The 22062-nt window shown below is 35.9% G+C and overlaps 1 protein-coding gene across 2 annotated transcripts in view; it reads left to right on the forward strand.

Annotated features, from left to right (window-relative positions):
• Window positions 1-22062, forward strand: part of LOC144966771 (uncharacterized) — a 57556-nt gene that overhangs the window by 16301 nt on the left and 19193 nt on the right. For both annotated transcript variants that reach the window (XM_078903548.1, XM_078903547.1), the window contains exon 2: window positions 16957-17137. In XM_078903548.1, the coding sequence (XP_078759674.1) occupies window positions 17000-17137 (138 nt within the window). In that variant the 5' untranslated portion in view covers window positions 16957-16999. The remainder of the gene's footprint in view (window positions 1-16956; window positions 17138-22062) is intronic.

A 22062-nucleotide genomic window follows, 5' to 3' on the forward strand; every position in this document is an offset into this window, starting at 1 on the left:
AAATAAAAACAATTTCAACAAATAAAAAAAGTCAATCTAATTTTCAGAAGTGACATGTGTGCACCCATGAATAACGACGATTCACCTTTTTAGAAACTTCTTAAAGTCATAAATCAATAAATCGAACAATAAAATATCAACCATATCATTCGTCTTGGTTTTCGCTAAGTTTGGAGTTGTCAGATTGGTCGATATATGCCTTTGTATTTTTGGTTAAAAAACTATCTCTTCGTAATTGATGAATTCCTTGTCAATATGTAGTCATAATTCTTAATATGATCATCAATTAATTTTTTTCATTATTTCCATGGAGCGTATTTTTTTGCTTAGATTTTTTTTTTTATTAAAAAAATCACTGTGTTAAGTGCTTTAACTTGAAAGGCTCAATCGAAATTACCAGGTTCAAATTGTGTCGCTAGTCGCTAATAGCGCTTCCGGTTGACATCTATTTTTTTATTTGTTCGATTGTCTATTATTGTGACCACGAACGAGTACGGCATATTAGCCAGTTAACAAACCTACCTTCCCCCCCCCCCCCCCCCCCCCCCCCCCTAACTACCCCTTTCGTTGAAAAAAAAATATTTCATAACCAGGAATACTGCGCTGTCCAGAACATTAAATAAGGCATCTATTTCGATACAAATTAACTGCCTTACTCTGGAAAATCGTGTATTTAAAAATTTGGCCAGAAAACGCGTCCTTCAATCAAATATCTATCAATCTGAATGACCCTCATCTTGTCAAAAACTCTCAAACTTGGGACATCGCGAATGAACGCATTTTTTCCTAACTCAAATTTTATAAGTTAAACTGTAAAATGAAGTTACAATCTTGTTTCACCGCGACAGAATACCATTTTCAGCCGATTGGTAATATTGAAATACGATATATTGAGTAGTACTTCAAAACCATAAAGCGGGTTTCTATAATTTTAACGGATAAAAGCAGCTGCCAGCAAACGTTTGGATTGGGCGCTGGATAGGACAGACAGAGCACTAGGTTCACAGATGGGAGAGGGAAAGAAAAGATATCTCGACGACTCTCGAGATCGATACAGGTCCCTTTGTTTGTGAAGTCAGTGCTCTACTAACTGAGCTATCGGAACCAATTGGTGAATTTAGAATACCTTGATTTTTTTTAATGAAATAAAAAGTGACCAATTTTTGGTCAAGTTTTGAATAGAGATGGAATATTCTTGCGTGACTTCTATTTGTAGAACAAGCGAGTTATCAGATTGATTCAAGACGCTTATGTGCAGCGTTCATGTCTCCTGGTATGACATTCGCTTCTGGTCTGAAGGCCCCAGGTTCCGGCCCCACTGAAGACGGCACAAGGTTGAGTACTTTGGAAAGACTCTTTAATTACATTTCTCACCCTACTTGGGTTAAAATGAGTACGTATTGGAAGGTTCTCGGTTCGAGTCCCTCTCTGAACGACCCATAGTTGAGTCCTTGGAAAAGGCTCTTTACTCGATTCTCTCAACGTACTCAGGTGTAAAATGAGTACCTGCTTAATAACAGCATTGTCTCTGTCGGAATAAAAATGTAATATCGCCAAACAGACGTCACCTCTCGTTTTACGTGGGTTTTGCTGTTGTAAAGCCCTTTGAGTTCGTTTGATGGATATTGCGCTATATAAATGAACTATATAAATGCTCTAGTGACATAAGTGTCTTCGTGTATAAGAAATTATGACAGCGCCCAATGGAAGACATATCTTGACCTATGTCTAAAATATTCTCGGCATATATCTGGCATCCTTTGCAAAGCGCATTGACCACATTGACTTTGAAAGCTCAAGTTAAGGATTAAGATACTTCCTCAAATGGAAGGGGGGGGGGGGTGGTTGCTTTCTTTAGCTTTTTGTTGTTTCTTGGGGGGGGGGGGGGGGGGGGGGTTGGTTATTTTTGTTGTATTTATTTTTTTATTTGTTTGTTTGTTTGGTTTTGTTTGTTGGTATTTTGTTTTTGTTTTTTAATTGTTTTTTTTTTTTTTTGTTTTTTTTTAATTTGTTTTATCTTTGTTTGTTTGTTTTTAGTTATTTAACCCTGAAAAATTGATTGAAACGAACGATCCTTTGTTTTTCTAAATAACTTTGTACTGTACAATTTTTGTGAGGAATGTTAAGATAATGACTTCTTGGCACAGCCTCAATTTGTGTTAAAATTATAGATAGACGTCAAGCTTCACAGATGAGAACGATTTTTGCTATTCAAACTCGAATAAATTTTAATTTCCGAGATACGTTGTGAACACTTTCACTTTTAACTCAATTTTTTTCATCTCCTCCATTCCGACAAATTACCAAATTCGACGAGGTGGATCAGATTTTGTTTAAAATATTTCTGTGTTTTGTTTTATAGATAGTATGCGCTTGACTAAGAAGCTCACAACATTGCCATCCGGAAGTAAAACGGACCTACACACAAAACTCTGTAAAACCATGAACTTTTATAGTTTGGTCAGTACAGTTTAGTGAGAAGTACTCATAAACATGGATGACAACAAAAAAAAAAAACAATAACAAAGACCCGAGTGACGTCAACTTAATTCTATCTATATACAAAACCACATAAATATTAGAATCGAATCGAATTAAAAGAGGGAGAGAGAGAGAGAGAGAGAGAGAGAGAGAGAGAGAGAGAGAGAGAGAGGGGGGGGGGGGGGGGGGGGGAGAGTAAAGTCCACCAAGTTTAATCATCTCTTAAACGGGCTTGTGTCATATTCTTAAAGGCTAGCACTATTCAGTATCTGATACTGAATAGTGGTTTTGCACTATTCAGTATCTGATACTGAATAGTGCTTTTGTACTATTCAGTATCTGATACTGAATAGTGGTTTTGCACTATTCAGTATCTGATACTGAATAGTGGTTTTGCACTATTCAGTATCTGACACTGAATAGTGGTTTTTGTACGGTGTTTTTTTTTCCGAAACCTGACAAAGTTATGGGAAGAGGACAGCTGTGGGAGTGAATCTGGGACTCAGAAAAGTTTACACCAGTGGGGAGTGAACCTGGGACTGGGTTTCGGCGGGTTTCGTAATAAAAAGCAATTACTTTTTACGAAACGCGACGACACCCGGCAATATCCGACAAAGTTATGGGAGGTAGGCAGCAGCGTGTGTGTGTGTGTGTGTGTGTGTGTGTGTGTGTGTGTGTAGAGGGGGGGGGGAGGGGATGAACCTGAGATTCAGGGAAGTGTACACCAGTGGGGAGTGAACCTGGGACTCTGGGTTTTGTAAAAAAGCAATAAAAAATGTGGGGGGGGGGATTACTTTTTTTACGATACCCGGCAATATGCGGCAAAGCATGGGGAGTGAACCTGAGACTCAGTGAAGTATACACCAGTGGGGAGTGAACCTGAGACTATGGTTTTCGGCGGGCTTCAGCTAGTTTCATATAAAAGCAATTACTTTTTTACGAAACCCGGCAATATCCGACAAGTTGTGGGAAGTAGGCAACAGTGGGGAGTGAACCTGAGACTCAGGGAAGTGTACACCAGTGGGGAGTGAACCTGAAACTCAGGGAAGTGTACACCAGTGGGGAGTAAACCTGAGACTATGGTTTTTGGCGGGTTTCAGCGAGTTTCACATAAAAGCAATTACTTTTTTACGAAGCCCGGCAATATTCGACAGTTATGGGAAGTAGGCAACAGTGGGGAGTTAACTTGAGATTCAAGGAAGTGTACACCAGTAGGGAGTGAACCTGAGGCTCTGGTTTTCGGCGGGTTTCAGCGAGTTTCATATAAAAGCAATTACTTTTTTACGAAACCCGACAAAATATGGCAATATCCGACAAACTTATTGAAGCAGGCAACAGTGGGGGGTGATCCTGAGATTCAGGGAAGTGTGCACTTGTGGGGAGTGAACCTGGGACTCTGGATTTTGTAAAAAAGCAATACCAAGGGGGAGGGGGAATTACTTATTTACGAAACCCGCCAAAACCCGACAAAGTTATGGGAAGCAGGCAGCAGTGGGGAGTGAATCTGGGATTTGGACACTGATGAGGATTGAACCTGGGACTGCGAGAGGCTGATTCCAGTGGACAGTGAGCTCAGAATGTACTTTTATTTCGAAACCTACCGAAATTTTCAAAAGTTATGGGAGGTGGGCACCATTGGGCAATGAACCGGGACTCAGGGAAGTGCACACCGGTTGGGAGTGAACCTGGGACTGTGAGAAGAGGATATCAGTGGAAATGAACCTGGGACTAGGGGAGATGGATACCAGTGGGAAATGAAGCCGGACTATGGGAGATGGGTACCAGACGAGAATGAAGCAATTACTTTTTACGAAATGCGCCAAAACCCGCCAAAAAACCATAGACTTAGGTTTACTCCCCAATAGTGTACACTTCCCTGAATCTCCTGTCCACTCCCCCACTGTTGCCTACTTTCTTTCCATAACTTTGTCGGATATTGTCGGGTTTCGTAAAAAAGTAATTGCTTTTTTTTTTTACGAAACCCAGCCCCAGGTTCACTCCCCAACGGTGTACACTTCCCTGAGTCCCAGGTTCACTCCCCACTGCTGCCTACTTCACATAACTTTGTCGGGTATCGGCGTGTTTTTGGCAGGTTTCGTAAAAAAAGAAACATCCCTAACAATACCACGTGTATTCAGTAAATAGATGTCAATTGTAGTCTAATATTCAGTATCTATTTAAATTATTATTATTATTATTATTATTATTATTATTATTATTATTATTATTATTATTATTATTATTATTATTATTATTATTATTATTATTATTATTATTATTATTATTATTATTATTATTATTATTATTATTATTATTATTATTATCACGTAAATTTTAATATAGTACGGCAATTAATTCACGGAAGTACATCGCTCAATTAAAAAATGCAGAAAGTCTGCCCACATATTTATAATGAATCGGGTTTGCCTTAGATGACAAAACTAACAAACAAACAAACAAACAACGACAAGAACAACAACAACAACAACAACAACAAATGAGACAAACAGAAAAAAGCAAGATTTTTAAAAATAATGAACAATAGAAGAGTACAATAATGAAAAACAACAACGAGATGATAACACATAAAAGATATTCGTAATAAATCGATAACTGATTAAATCACTCCAACTACTTGGTTAAAAAAAATAATCATCATAATCATAATAGTGATGATGACGATTACAACAACAATAATAATAATAGTAAGTAAGTAGAAATAATAATAATAATAATAATAATAATAATAATAATAATAATAATAATAATAATAATAATAATAATAATAATAATAATAATAATAATAATAATAATAATAATAATAATAATAAAAGTACAATAGTATAATATCAACATTAAAGTATATTACAAGCAAATAAAATTATAAAAACAAAAGTTTAAAAAATATCAATAGACAGAAGGAATTAAAAAAATAATGGGGAAAAAAAAACAAGTTACCCCTACCGGGATTTGAACTCTCGAACCTTAAACTCAGAGTCAAACAGCTTATATCCACCAAGCCATGGTGTCACTGAACTCTTAGTGACATTTAATCATGTCTATTTAGACATTTAAAAATGGATTTGAATGCCACTCTTATTTTGATATTTTGAACTATGTTAATTGCATAAAAGCAGAAATTTAAAAAAAATTACGATCAAAATATTTTTACAGCTTCGATTCGGGCTGTCAGTTAGTGCATGTGTTCAATCTGGAAGTAGGTCAACAGTTTATTTCCATTCAACCGAGATTGTCGCACTTTTCACTCTCTCTATGAAAAAGAGTTCCTTATGGATACTGAATAGTGGCAAAGCACTATTCAGTATCTGATACTGAATAACCACTTTTCCATTCTTAAATGTCAAATAAACACACGAAACACACACACAGTCGTGCGCGCGCACACACAAACACACACACACACACACGCGCGCGCATGCACACAATGAAAAACCAAAAAAATTGGACCAGTATTTTTATTTACTCCCAACGGATCAGCAGTTTGTTTGGGTTTTTTTTTTTTGTGGGGGGGGGGGGGGGGGGGGGGGGGGAGGAGGTTTAAAAATGTTGTTTGTTGTTCGTTTTGTTTGTTGGGGTGTATCTCGTTTTTGTTTGTTTATTTTTTGTTTTGTTAGAATCTATATATGCAATTTGCTTTTGAAAACCCGTACTTTTCTCGTTTTCGTTTCAGTGTATCAAATATCTCATAAAGCGTAAAGGAGTTTTCAAATTAAATTCTTTACAAGATTGTACCTCCAATGTTTTGAAAATGAATGATTCAATTTTTCATCAAAAAATTTATTAAAATTAAGAAAACAGTATGTGTGATTTGTATTGAAATGAAATCATATGCAGCGTTGGCCTTAAGGTTATCCCGTTTATTGCCGTATTTTGGAAAAAAAAAACTTGTATTTAAAAATTTGGCCAGAAAACTCATCCTTCAATTATCGATCGACTGAAATGACCTTCATCTTGTCAAAAAATTCTCAAATCTGGGACTTTGATAGTTTGCCAAGACAAGAGTCATTTAAACCGATCGATAATTGAAGGACGAGTTTTCTTGCCAAATTTTTAAATACGCGTTTTTTGTTTGTTTGTTTTTTTTTTGTTTGTTTTTTTTTTTGTTTTTTTTTTTTTTTTGTTTTTTTTTGTTTGTTTGTTTTTTTTTCTCGAAAATGGCAGTTAACTAGTTAAATTTGGTCTGGTATAACATGCCTTTTTCCTTGACGTACTCGCGCCATTCAAATTCACACGTTCCATCTTTGACAAGAAGAAAGATCCAACATCTGGCCAGCAAAATATCACGTGATCAATAAAGTCTGTATATCTGACTCTTGTTCCCCCAAGGTAAAGTAAATTATAAGTTGTTTGAAGTTGTGATACGTAAAATAAAATATCGAACAAGAATACAAAATAAAATGAATGATATACAGAATTTTCTCAATTCATCCCCAATGGCATATGTGTCTTTAGAGTACATTTCAATAGAAGACTGGAATATCCCATGCGAGCGCAATATGCCTCAACAGCCGTGAAGTCACTTCCCTCGTAATGACGCAAAGTAACTTAGTAACTGATTCCAAACAATCGAAACAATGGCGGACGCCCTTCTGAAAAAATTTCTCCGACGAGCATAGAAGTGTATCCAGAGGAGAAAAATATTATTAATCTGATCATGGTTTGACTTTTATACATTCTGATCACATGATATGTAAAAAAAAGTTCTAGCCAGCATGAAGAATAAAAAGTACAGATTTTCTTTGTTTAGAACCAAGCTGCTCGTTGTTGGGCGGACGTGACAGCAGACTATTATTGAATCCAATTAGATGTCGCAAGCGAGTAAATGCTTAAGATCACACAGGATAGCAGCGGAAGTCGAACCCGGTACGAGCATGTTTCTTCCAGTGTTCGAAGCGAAGCCCAGTTAGCTGCTACACGCTACCACCGGAATTTTTATCGGATTGTGTGGAATGAAGACATTTGATTTTTCAACTCATCCCTCCAAAGTAAACGAACTGTAATATTGCTTTCTTGCTATTGTTGTTGTTGGCTAGAGAATGATTTGAAACCTGAAACGTTCCTTATGACGTATTGTCGCGTCTATTTAGGAGAAGTGGCAAAAAGGAAAAGACAAATAGGAGTCAGATAGTTTCCCCAAAGGCATAAGTTGTCTGGTGCCACTTTTACCCTGTTTTAGTCGAGTTAAAGTTCCTGACAACTCGACACAGATAGTAAGGAAATTTTAAAGTTTAAAGAAATAGGTAATAGGAGTATTGGTAGATTATTAGTATGTTACATAGGGATACATCTGGTTATTTTATGGCGGAGCATTTTAGTCATTCTCTGGTTGTCCCAGTGGGTCACTTGATAGATTCAGCTGTGGATCAACGTGTAACCAAATGGGCGTTGAATGGTAACCAGATCTGTGAATAAACAGGATCAAATCTTTGACGAGTTGCAAAATGTTTGTTTTCCTATGAGCAGTGATGCCGTTAATTTATTCAGTGTCATACTTGGGTGTTTGTAATTACAGCAAACGGTAACATTAACTATGCTGGGATAATAAAACCATAAAAGTATGAGGCGACACTGCGAGAAAATATGTATTGAGTTATTTAAACTCCTGATAGAGGTAGGAGGGATTTGAAATAGAACACTACATGTATTTGAATTTGTTTATCATTTGAAGTTGTTATTTTATTCATTTTATTTGTTCAATACTTTGCGTCACCAATGTACAGATGACAAAATACAATCTGTTTCGCAGACTTCAGAACGGCATAGCCTGACACTGACCGTGGCGTTTTTAAACGAATAGCCTGACATTGACCAAACGAAAAAAATATATCCTCAAATATCAAAGTGATGACCACCAAAAAAAAACAAATCGTGAGTTGTACTCAATAGTTCAACCAATGGGAACATTTGTTTACTTGAGCACTACTATCGAATACTTACTGGGCAGTGCACTAACCTATTATTGACGGCAAAATACAAGAGGGAACGAAATAAATCAGCTCTTTGTTATTGTTTTTAGCCAGCCATTTTATGAGTAGTTCTCACAAAATTGTCATAATCTACTGTAAACGTTTACGGTTACACATAGCTTTGTGTGTTGGTACGGAATATCCAGCTGACATTGTGATGAGTTTTTTAAAGTTAATTCATAATATCAATATCCGGCTGGCGGATGTTGTGAGTAACTTGCCTAACCTCATAACATCAACAAGTCAATAAAAAAATTGTTTTAAAAGGCTACGCACTGACCAAAATTATGACGTCGACCGCCACAAGAAAGTTAACAGTGAGTTTTATTCAACAGTGCAACCAGTGGGATCTTTGTTGCCTTGAGAACTACTAACAGGAAACCCGAAATGTCCACATTATCTGTCTTCGTTGATTAAATTGTATTTTTATTCCGTTTCCGTTTCATTACGCTCTAAGGTTGTAAAATGACCGGACGTAAAATCAAAATAAAACAATTTTATTCCGTACAAATCTTTAAAATCTATAGAACCTTTTCTCGTTAACGGGGCTATTGTACAATGACGCACGACAAGGGATTATTTTTTAACGGATTAAAATTATTTTGGTTTGGTATATCTATGGGAAAATAGCTTAATATATTAAGAACGTCGGGAGAATAATAATATGATGTCTGATAATCAAAGGTTATTATGGGCTCAATTTAACATTGTTGTAATGCGGGGCAGCTTGGCTCAGCGGGGTGACCTTTATCAAGTCACCTCGCATCAGCTCAGTTTGAGGCACTGCACTGCGGCTGACACATGGGTTATTCAAGTCTTCCCTTGGAAAAGACCTAACGACAAATTTTCCTCTCGGGATGAATAAAGGGAATTTTTTAATTATTTATTTTAATAAACAATATGTTGCGGAGGTCTGAAAATATTTCCATTACAACAATCAGTAGTAGTAATAGTAGTAGTAGTAGTAGTAGTAGTAGTAGTAGTAGTAGTAGTAGTAGTAGTAGTAGTAGTAGTAGTAGTAGTAGTAGTAGTAGTGGTAGAAGTAGTAGTAGTGATGGGGGTTGTTTCATTGAGACCCGTGTAACATCACTGTAACTGTTTTTTTTTTCTTATTGTGATGGTTAATGAAATTGTTATCAGTTATCAGATAAAGATTATAGAAATATTTTTAAGAGTAATATCTTACATTAAAACATTGATTTTAGATTTTGAGGCGGTACCAATGTATGCCTATCGAGAGGCCTGATAACAGATGCAATTATGGGCTTAATCAAACATTACTGGACAATATTTTGTGTTGTTTTGAGAATATTTCCTGACATGGATGCCTTTTTAACTATTATCTTATAGTATGAGCCTTCAGTTCTTCAATCAACATACAGTACATACGCTTTTGGAAAGTACGTCAGTTATCGTACAGTTTATTAAAAACATTAAACATTTATGGTGTTTTATTGTTGACTCGAAAATTTACAATAAAGTATATTTTGGCCCAGAAATTAACCGCTGAATGTGAACCGAAGACATTTGCCACCTTAAGTGCTTGCCTATCACCCGGAGTAAACAGCCCACAGATCCTGAGCATCACTCACGGGTCTTAAACAGATGATTGATTGAAAAAGATAGCATCGTGTCGTCAGGATTTGCGATGCAATTTTTTTTATCAGTACGTCAAAATATTGTGATAGATACTCACTAACTGGGCCTGACTTATTTGTATGTTTGACATGCTCAGGCCTTTTCATACAATATAGATAGTCAAGCGGGCGAAAGGTGGTGACTGGCAGGTAACATTCTTATTCATTAATGCTGAGTAACGGGGGAACCATCAATTTGTTTGTTTGTTTTTTTTTAACTTCCATATAAGCACCTGTTTGGCTGTGTAACAATGAAACAAAAAGACATCATTATCAATCTATTTTGATAACTTGTGGAGACATTTCTTTTCATCAGTTTCTATGTCCAAAAATTGAAAGTTGTGACAACAGACCAATAGTAGTAGTAGCATCTCAAAAGGTCGAGGAAGCAATGACAAACTTACTACTTGTCAGAGTTGTTACTGTAACAGGCACTTAAGTTGATAATATTTTTAATGAGCTTTTTTATATCGCAATATCCACTAAACGTGCTAAAAGCGATATACAAAGGGGCCCTGATCAACAGAAACAAGTAACATGTAGAACAAGACATGACGCCTGTTAGGCGATATTGCAATTTTTTTCCCGACAGAGACAATGCTTTTAACGGTCAGGTACTCATTTTACACCTGAGTACGGTGAGAGAATGTGAAAAAAGAGCCTTTTCCAAGAACTCAACTATGCGCCGAGCAAGGCTTGAACCCAGGACCTTCCGATCCGAAAACGAGTGTCATAGCCGCACGATAATAACAAGAAATGAAGTGGATCGAGAAGTGACAGAAGACAATAGAGAATACAAACTTTAATGAAGATGGGAAATGAATCCAGGGCCCAACAGTTACGGAAACCCCGCCTGGCCACAAGAAGGGCGCTGTACAATAGACGCTATTCACCATTCCAAAAACGAAAAGGACTATCAAACCTAATATCTATCTTGAGTCATCCTCTAAACTTTTTGGAGTCATGAGGTCAACAGAAAAACATCACGCAAATTTATTAACGAGCTGTGCCGTAAAACTATGAGCTCTATTTACAACACAAACATGTAACACAGAGACGATTGAAACACTGAGAAGGCTCCACTCTTATATTTGGTAAATATCATTTAAGAAATTTTCTACTCGTTTTTGGGATTTAAAATTTTTATAACTAATAACTATTATAATACTTCTTAATTTCCATCAGTTATCCCAGAGGAGCAGATAAAAAACAACTATAATTATTCCACAACTCCTTAAACATTACTTGATGTTAATGATATCTAGTATTGAGCGTTTAAATATATATATATATATATATATATATATATATATATATATATAGATAGATAGATAGATAGATAGATAGATAGATAGATAGATAGATAGATAGATAGATAGTTCGAAGATGATGTCACTCAGGTCTTTGTTATTGTTTTTTGCCATCCGCGTTTATGAGTAATGCTCACTGAACTGTATTAACCCGACTATTAACGTTCATGGATACACAGTTTTGTGTGTTGGTCCGTTATACTTCCGGATGGCAATGTTATGAGCTTCTTAGCCAAGCGCATACTATCTATATCGCAATATCCACTTAACGTTCTCAAAGCGCTTTACAAAGGGTCCCTGACCAACAGTATGTATAACAAGACATGACGCGTCGATAATACACTTTTTCCGACACTGTTTACGGCCAGGTACCAATTTTACACCTGAATACGGTGAGAGAATGTGAGTAAACAGCCTTATCCCAAGGACTCAACAACGCACCGAGTGAGGCTCGAACCCAAGACCTTCTTATCCGAAAGCGAGTGGCATATCACAAGACCATATAGCCGCGTATTTGATTTTACAAAAATTACCTTTTGGCACAACTTCATTTATATTAATTTTTGGGTATTTTTTTTCCACGCTCCAAACATCAACAGTTGGCAACGATATCGCGTCTGTCTGCATAATTAATGTCAATCCCTTGCAATCAATGAACGTCACTTAATTATTCCAGACATCAATCAGTGCCGTAACCTTAGAGGATTAGTCCCTGGAATGTATACAGATATCATTTACAGAATCATTAACTATACCATGTACAATACCATTTACAATACCGTTTGTAACATCACGTAAATTATCGCCTACAATTTATTTTACAATATCATGTACAATCTACAATTTCATTTGTAAAACATGACGTAAATTATCTCGTAGGCCTACACTTCATTTTACAATATCATGTATAAAGCCATCTACAATATCATTTATATATGTTATCAATTATCATGTACAATTTATTTTACAATATCATGTATAAAGCCATCTACAATGTCATTTATATATGTTATTAATTATCATGTACAATTTATTTTACAATATCACGTACAATGTCATCTGCAATTTCATTTATAATATCATTTTTGAGTTTGAGTTATTGAGTATTATCGGGCAACTACTTGGGTACTATTATGTGGTCTTGTGGTATGGCACTTGCTTTCGGATCGGCGCATAGGTGTAAAATGAATAACTTGCCGTTAACAGCGTTGTCTCTGTCGGCACAAAATTGTAATATCGCCCAGCAGGCGTCATGTCTCTTTCTACATGTTACGTATTGCTGTTGGTCAGGGACCCTTTGTAAGGCGCACAGAACGAGTTTTCTGTCCAAATTGTTAAAGACTTGTTTTTTCCAGAGCACGATAGAGTTTGAGTTATTGAGGATTATCGGGTCACTATTTGAGTACTGTAGATTGGGAAGAGGGAAATGGGGCAAAGGATTGGCTTTGAATCAGGGTACGGTGAGGGTTGGAGGTTTTTTCCCCAACAATGCTGTCTCCGCTGTATAATAGGCAATACTAATTTGGTTGCTGGGTCAATCTGATTTGGTGGAAAGTATTTATGATAGACTAGTTTTATAAACAAATGGTAGCAAGCAATTGTTACTGTCCGTTCACATAGGCTCGGAATATTCCGCGTCTATGGTTGTGCTTCTGAGCGACAACTTTATTTCATTATATGTTTATTTGTTTGATTTTGATTTTTGTCTTGTATTGTTCGTTTGGGGTTTTTTGTTCTTGATGTTTGTTTGTTTTTGCTTGTTTGTTTGTTTGTTGTTGTTGTTGTTGTTGTTTCTTCTTTGTTTAATTTACCCTAGCATCAGACCAGTCTAATCCCTATCATCAAACAAAATTATTCTTAATGCAACTAGAGGTTTGAAAGTTCTTATATATATGTATATATATATATATATATATATATATATATATATATATATATATATATATATATATATAGAATATCAATGTTACAAAGGAGTCGCATTGCTGTCACTAATTTCGTGAAAGGGCAAAAATAAATATGTATAGATAAATAATACGATGCATTAATTAGGATCTGAATTTGGATCTGAATTAGATTAAATATAGATTAAATCTGAAAGGGTTAATGATAACCACTGTAGAGATGTCAGATTGGAGATGATAGATTATAGTGCTATAACTAATCCCTGTGACATCGTCAAGTTCAACAGAAAAAAAGAAATAATCTTTGTTTATTATTTTTGTATGTAAAATGTTTGACATCTTGTGATGGTTGTTGCGGTTGTTCTTGTTTTTGTTATTGCGTTATTCTTGTACTTGTTGTTGTTGTTGACGATGATTAATATATTGATGATGATGATGATGATGATGATGATGATGATGATGATGATGATGATGATGATGATGATGATGATGATGATGAAGTTTAGGTCGACATCTAACTCTTTCATTTATTTTTGATTTAGTTATATGTATGGGAGGAGTTTTGTTTTAGCATAACGTTCAAACGTCATCGCTACATTTGGTGGTGAACACAATGTTAACTGTTAACCTCATCGTCTTTCTCCTGATCCTCCTCTTCTTCATCCTCCTCCTCCTCCTCCTCATCATCATCATCATCATCATCATCCTCTCCTCCTCCTCCAACTCCACCACTACCAAAAACGTTGCCACTACCTTTAGCACAATCTTCTTATTATAATATTCCTCCCCTCCGCCTTCTTTCATTATTTCTTAACCCTGTATCCCTTGATTATCAATTTATGTTGATACACATAGTCAAAATATAGGCCAGGGATTAAATCACAATTCAGACACCTTTTTAGTGGTGCTGAAGTAACCAACAAATACATGAAGCGTCGTAATAATCCCGAAATCAACTAGCAGCATACCTTTTTCAACAATTTAATCTTGTTGTTTAATGCTCTATTTGATTCAATACTCTAACTGTACCATGTCAACCAGTTTAAAACAAACAAAGCACCTCTCTTCAATCGGAGTGATCTATATTCATGTTTATTTGTTGCTGTACAACGATTGGACATTTCTCATTGTATCCAAACACGCTGCTTTGTTTATGAAAGTTGTAAACACACCCATGAGTCATGCTGAGCAAAATGACCAATTGTAACGTTTGATTTTTCTCTCACGCTGAACACTTTTCACTATTTAGGTCATTTTGAGCACACTTTGCAGTGTGACCAATGACCTCGAGCTCATGGAAAGGTGATATAGATCATGCCCATTCTTAATGATTTAGTTAATGAAACAATTTGCCCTCTGTCTAAATATCACAGCGAAATCAATCTGAAGATGTGAGTTTAAAAAATAACTGATTTTATACCAATTTAATTTCTGCCACATGTATCTCTCGTACAAGTAGGAAAATATAATGAAATTTAAATGGATCGGTCAAACAACGAAGGAAAAAAAACAGCTTTTTTTCATTTGTGACAGAAATATTTTTATTCAAATATCAATGAATGGGCATGATCTATATTACATTTCCATGTGATCGAGGTCATTGTTCACATTGGAATATGTACTCAAAGTGACCCACATAGTGAAAAGTGTTCACAGTTTTTTACCACGACTGGTCATTTTGTTCAGCTTGACACATGGGTATCTTTACAACTTTCATAAACAAAGCAGCGTGTTTACATTTCTGAAGAAATATCCAATCGTTGGACAGCAACAAATCATGTGATTGATGACTTGGTTGGACGAAAACATGAATATAGATCACTCCCATTAAGATGAATATCAACTTGCCTAAAATATCTGAACCTATATTATTTGAAGCCTTTGAATAATTTGAAGCTTTAATTCTTTTTCCTGCAAGAAGTTTCGTGTTCCAGAATTAATGGCAGGTTGAAGTTCGACTTGATTTATCGACCATGAAGTAAATGGTCTCGGCCAAAACGAAAAAAATAGCGTTTTCATCAGTGTTAGCATTATTGCAATAATCGGATTAAAATAACGATGTCTCATTGTTAATATGAAATCACTGTGACGTCACAATGACGTTAGTGTGATATTACCCCAATTATACGAAAAGCAGTTTAAATCTACTTTCGACAGATTAAGGCCAAGCGTATAGGGATATAGAATTCAGAGGGAGTTTGGTCACCGGATGAAGATGGCTTCCTTCCCATAATACGTCACTGATAGTTCCAATTTTACCCTTGAACATTGGAGAGTTCTTCATTTGTGTCATGTAAATGACAGGACTCTTTTATTGTAAGGACATAATCGGATTAATTTCACTAAGCTAAATAATAGCGTTATTTAAGATTATACGACCGTTCTTTTGTTGTTGGTTTGTTTTTTGTCGTTATTGTTGTTGTTTGATGTATGTGTGTTTCTGTTTTTGTTTTGTTTTGTTTTGTTTTTTTCTTGTTTTTTTTTTTTTTTTTTTTTTGGGGGGGGGGGGTTGTTTTTTGTTTTTTGTTTTGGTTTTATAATTAGGGTTTGTTTTTTTTTTTTGGGGGGGGGGGGTTTTGGGGGGGGGGGGGGGTTGTTTAGTTTTATTTTGTTTAGTTTTATTTTGTTTTGTGTTGTTTTGTTTTGTTTGTTTTTATGTAACGAAAGCTTCTTAATGATCTGTTTGTTTATGTATATGTTTATTTCAATCGATGTCAATGTAAAGCGCTTGATGCCTGTTTTGACGAGGTAAAACGTTATAATAAGTGCTATTTATTATTATTATTATTATTATTATTATTATTATTACTATTATTATTATTATTATTATTATTATTATTATTATTATTATTATTATTATTATTATTCTTGAACTAAACCAAAATAAGAGAAGATATATTTATAATTAAAAAGAGAGCAATTGCATTTGATATCTGATTTATCATTTATAATCAATTTAGAAAAAAAGTTGCGAAATAAATACATAATTTTACTGTTTTACAAAGAGAAGAGCTGATATCAAGCTGCTAACAACTTTTTGTCCAAAGCCCGTTGAACATATTATGCAAAGTCGGAAATGACTCAAGTTATCAAAATCGTGATTTCCCAAAGAAGAATGCTATATCTTGCCCGTTCCAAAACCCGTGCACGCGGTAACGTTGATATCTTCACAACCATGTGATGGATTTTAATGATAATTGGCTCGATCACTAAAATTGGCGTTTGGCCGATTTTTTGCATCGATTACAGAACAATCTTTCGGATTTTTCTTCTTTACGGTATATAAAAAAAACGAAGAGGGTCTGGGATGAGTGAACATTTGGATGGTTTACAATAATAATATCACACATAGTAAATTATGTTGTGAGTACAATTGCTGAACTCCACACAGTCCTAGAGGGTTCTAATATCAGGCTATATGTTAACGATGGCTACGGTTATTATCGGGCCAAGAGTTTACGATGGCCACGCCTGAATGCTTAATGGAATTTCAGCCAATAAAGATCACTGACGGAATTAATGGAACATTGTAAAGACCATTGTAGCCTGTGAACCTATTTAACTGTGTATATAAATGATCAATTATCAAACCAATTAGTTTGTTTATTTATTTTTATTTTTTTTCATTTTCCCCCAGACCCATCATTTCATTACAGCCAACCACACTTGGAAAGAACACCATGAATCCCCATTCACTGATCGTGTTTGCCGTGTTTGTATGGAATGCCGTGTTGCCGAACGTCCAAGCTATGAACATTGTCAACAGGTGTTCACATGTGTGTGCTGAGGAGAGGAGAGCAAAGTCAGAGTGTGTCATGGTACGGATTATCATTATCTTTATTAATTACCATCATCATCACCATCATCATCATCATCATCATCATCATCATCATCATCATCATCATCATCTTCATCATCATCATCATCATCATTATATCATCATCATAATCTATGCCCTTGGATTTAAAAGGGGGTGGGGGAGAGGAGGGGTGTAGTGGTTGCTTTGGAAACAAGTTCAGAATTTCAAACACAAAAATAAACGAACATTATTATTACAATTCTATCAACCAATTTCAACATTCATTTTTGTTCCTCGTATTCTCTATCGTGGTAAAGGCTTGACAGTTTGACTTCATTTCGAAGTTTATTCGGTTTTGTTTCTTTGTTTTGTTTTGTTTTGTTTTTGTTTTTTTTTTTGTTTTTTGTTTGTTTGGGTTTGTTTTTGTTTGTTTTTTTTTGTTGTTTTTTTTTTTTTTTTGGGGGGGGGGCGCGCTTATAAAAAGATAGTAATAATTTTACTTGCTACCCTTTGGGTGGGTTACAAGTCGATTGCAAAGTATTTTGTGTGCATATTGCCTTTCCCAAGGGCAAACTGTCGACATTCCTGATCATGAGCTGGAAACCTCGGATCAAATTTAGGTTGTGTTGTGAGTTATGTTATGACCATATATAGCTACACCAGAACGACGCCTTATAGATAGAAGGAACGAAATTGACGTCACTCAGTTCTTTGTTTTTTGTTGTTAGACAGCCATTTTAATGATTAGTTCTGGCTAAATTCAATCAATCAGAGTATATAAATATGTTTAAGGTTACACATAGTTTTGTTGTCAAAAAAAAATTTGGAGGGGGGAGGGTTGTTGTTTGTTGTTTAATTGGGGGGGGGCGGGGGGGGGGGTTGCCTTGTACGTTATATCCGGCACGCGGATGCTGTAAGTATTTTACCTAAACTCATAGCACCAATTCTAATTTGCAAATATAAACAAGAAGGACACAAATGTGAACATTTATTAAACGCCTAGCCTGAATGTTTGTTTTGTTTTGTTTTGTTTTTTAATAAAAGCGAGGTGTAGGGAAGGGGAGTAGGGACCAATACATCATTTTTTCTTGTATATAGTTATTGCTCATTTGCTTCATTCATGGACACAAAGCGCACGCTCTGACCCTTGCAGTCATTGAAAATGATGAATAAGGGTCAGAAGAAAGAACCAAGTAGGGAATGCAATTCTGTATACCATAATATTATTGCCCTATGAAAAACAAGGAAATTAATATTCCTCAAAATAAAAGTTAGAACAAAAATTAAATTATGAAGGGTCAGTTCTCGTTCTTTATTTGTGGTACATGTTTAATTAACCAGTAGATTTTTTGACCAATCAAAACATGGAATGTGTGACACACCTTCAAACGTGCTGGGATAAGCATGGTTGGTTGTTTATAACAATAACGTTTATGAAATCAACCTCTCTCTGATCATTGTTATTGTTTTTAAACCACTAGATGGGTGACTCGTTTTACCATGATGTCCTCGATCAATCTATAAACGTTTACTTTTACACATAGTTTTCTGTGTTAGAACACTTGATCAAGCGGTATAACAGTGGGTATTTTACTTTGACACATACCATCGATACTTCGATGCTGTGCGCTTGGCGAAGAAACCGGAAATAGAACGGACCAACACAAAAAAACAACAACTATGTGTCACCTTGAACATTGATAGTCCGGTTAATACAGTTTAGCGAACATTACTCATAAACATGGATGGTAAAAAACAATAACAAAGACCTGAGTGACGTCGTTTACTAATCACTGTCATTGTTTATATCATGAAGACTCCGAGAGGCGTGGTTATCTATGCGTCTCTTCCACAGATTGACGTGTTTCTTAAAATAAAACTCTCTCTCTCTCTCTCTCTCTCTCTCTCTCTCTCTCTCTCTCTCTCTCTCTCTCTCTCTCTCTCTCTCTCTTCATTTCTATCATCTTTATTAGTGAACAATCATTATTTGATTATTAATATGCATCGAGAGTTTATTCACGTGTGTTAATCATACTCAATTATCTTCATAGTGTTGTATTTAGCCCCCCAAAAGGCCACATGACACCAAATTTTCATTTTCTCAGATACAAGTCACCTGCTTGGCGTCTCTTTTAAATTAGCTTTCTTACTATATCAGTCTTTGCCTAAAGCGGGGTATCAATTCTTACTTGAGTAAAGTGAGGCAAAAAGTGCCCTTCCCGAGAATATAACGTCGTAGTTAGAACTTTGTGTCTCATCCAGTAATATCAACCACGCACGAAATGAGTTAACTTTCTGATAAGTCGACACATTATATTATGTTTAGCTTTCCCTCGATTGTAGACGGAACGAAATTGACGTCACTCAGCAGCTCTTTCCTACTGTTTTTAGTCAGCCATTTTGGTGATTAGTAGACAGCCATTTGGTGATTAATTCCCAGTTAATTATATCAATCAGACTATAAACTATGTATTTATACGTTACATCCGACTGACAGATGTTGTGAGTATTTTACCTAAACATATAGCATCAAATCGAGCAAAAAACGAATAGGTATCCAACAACGGCAGAAAAAGATATATTAATCAGCGCATATAAAATAGGTAGTTGGCGTCTTGTCTAAAAGCAACAGATTCTCACAGCCCCTGTGACATTGTAAAAACACTGAAAGAGCAATATAAATCGATAGTCGGTCGGTTTCTTTTGGGTTTTTTTTTTTTTTTTTTTTTTTTAAATTATTATTAGAACTTTTGGCCTTTGACAACAAAAACCAAGATCCTCCCATTTTCCTAAAACTTCTTGCACTACTCAAAAATTAAACTCCATTTTAAACCATTTTCATATTTATTATAACATGATATTAAACGATGAATGATTTGTCTTTAGGAGTTTCTGTAGTGCAGAGTTCGTAACGTTGCATTTTCAAAGAAAACCGAAATAAAACAAAAACGATTTTCAAATTTAATGCTGACCAAATTAAAATGGGATAACACATTTAAAACATTACGAGCCTTGTAGCTTGGAAAGTTATGAAAGTACGCATTGTCGCAATGGCAATTGAGTTTTGGCCTTTAAAAATTAGCAGAATTCAATCATTTGCAAAATCTTAGTACTGGATAGGGTCCCGATAGCTCAGTTGTTAGAGCACTCGCTTCACAAGCAAAGCGATCGAGATCGATCCCAGGTGCATTCTAGATTTTTTCTCAGACCCCCTATCCAGCCAGCAGTGAACGGATAGCTGGGTCCATTAGATCTGGCGAAAAGTATATTGCGATAGACTAGCGTCCTTTCCAAAGGGTAGCAAGCTATTGGTATTGACACGATATAGAAACTGGGATAAACTCCGGCTCCATGGGTCTAATGGCTCTAAATGACTACTTTTAGTAGTAGATAAGTTAACGAAAACTAGTAAATTCACCAATCTAGTACGTACATTTAAGAGCAAGCCCATGAGAAAATTATATTGTTAAGCTCTTGAAACCTGGTAAATAAGGTCATATTATATTAGCGTAGACATTCTATTACTTCCACAGTTGTGAAATTCATTTGGAAATATAGTTCACCTCAAAATCCACCCTAATCCTTGGCATTCTTACTTTGATTCTCTCCTCTTCAATGACCGTGACAAATTTAAATGAAACATGAAACTTCTGACTCGATAACTATTCCGGCCAGCTGGGTTGTCCTTGACCCTTCTTCTAGGTCAGAGAGGTCAGCTCTTTTTAATCAATTTTAGTGACGTGCGCTGACAAAACACCTTTTCTTAAATTTTGGAATCTATAGTAAAGAGAACGTTTTCTCACAACAATCAAAAAAAAATTGTTCGCAATTTAGACATGTTTCTCAAATTAATAGACATATAAATACCTTAATATAAATTTCGCGCATGTTTCTCATTTTGAGTTCGTTTCACAATTCTCCGTTGTTAACCCAGAAGACTGTATGGAATCAAATTCCCATTCCATACAGAACAAATCGCCCGTTTCTGCAACCGCTCTATACACAAAACTTCACTTTCTACAGCAAGGTACCCATTCTCACCAAATTCAAATGAGACAATGCATGCAAAAACGCCTTTAAAAACTATCACAACTCCGGCACAGGATTTCGCTATCAGTGTAATTCATCCAGTCTTTGAACACATTTATTTCACAGCTCGGGTGTAATTTGCAATCCTGTATGGTTGGCGCTGAAGAAACCAATGGTCTGGTTGTATTTCAGCGGCGTCCTCATTGGGCGCGGGCCCATGTCAGTCGGGCCTTGAAATCGTTTTGGTGTGGTGCCATGATGACCAGTTCATCCAGCCCATTCCACTCCGAGATAGTTCTAATGAAGAGAGAATTTCTGTAGTTTTGTGTTCTTTTCTGTGGGATTTTGAAGCAGTTCGAATTGTTTGTGGCGTATCTCTCAATAAGGTTTTCGGTTATGTGGTTGGCAAAAGTGAGTGCTCGGATTTTTCTTTTGTTTGGTCGTGGCTTGAAATTGTTGGAATGACAGAAGAATGCAAATTACCCCAACCCTACACGGATACAAACCTGCTCTATTTGCGTGTGAGTCTTGCGTTCACTCATTGAATCCATCCACTGTGAAAGTTCATGATTTTGGGTGCCCCGTTTGAGAAAATCCTCAGATATGGTAACGATCTACATAATTTGTCAGGAAAATTAACAATTGACGTCATTGCCCTGCTTTGAGTTAATGTGTATCAGGCCCGCCACATTATGGATTGAAAACGTGGACAGGATGACCTGTGTCAGGTGATTTATTGGTGGCATTTTGTCACATGACCAGCCATTAATTTCATACGTAGTTTACACCCATAATGGACTTCCCCTTGGTTGTCGTGCTTAACTCCGGATTAACTCCGGAACCCTTTCAATAATGAGAGAAATTGTGTTGATTTGAGTGAAATTTGGTCTGGCCCTGCACGGTTCTAGTCACATT

Source organism: Berghia stephanieae, chromosome 2, assembly GCF_034508935.2.
Source record: "Berghia stephanieae isolate SIO BIC M18660-M18661 chromosome 2, UCSD_Bste_1.3, whole genome shotgun sequence".
Lineage (NCBI taxonomy): Eukaryota > Metazoa > Mollusca > Gastropoda > Nudibranchia > Aeolidiidae > Berghia > Berghia stephanieae.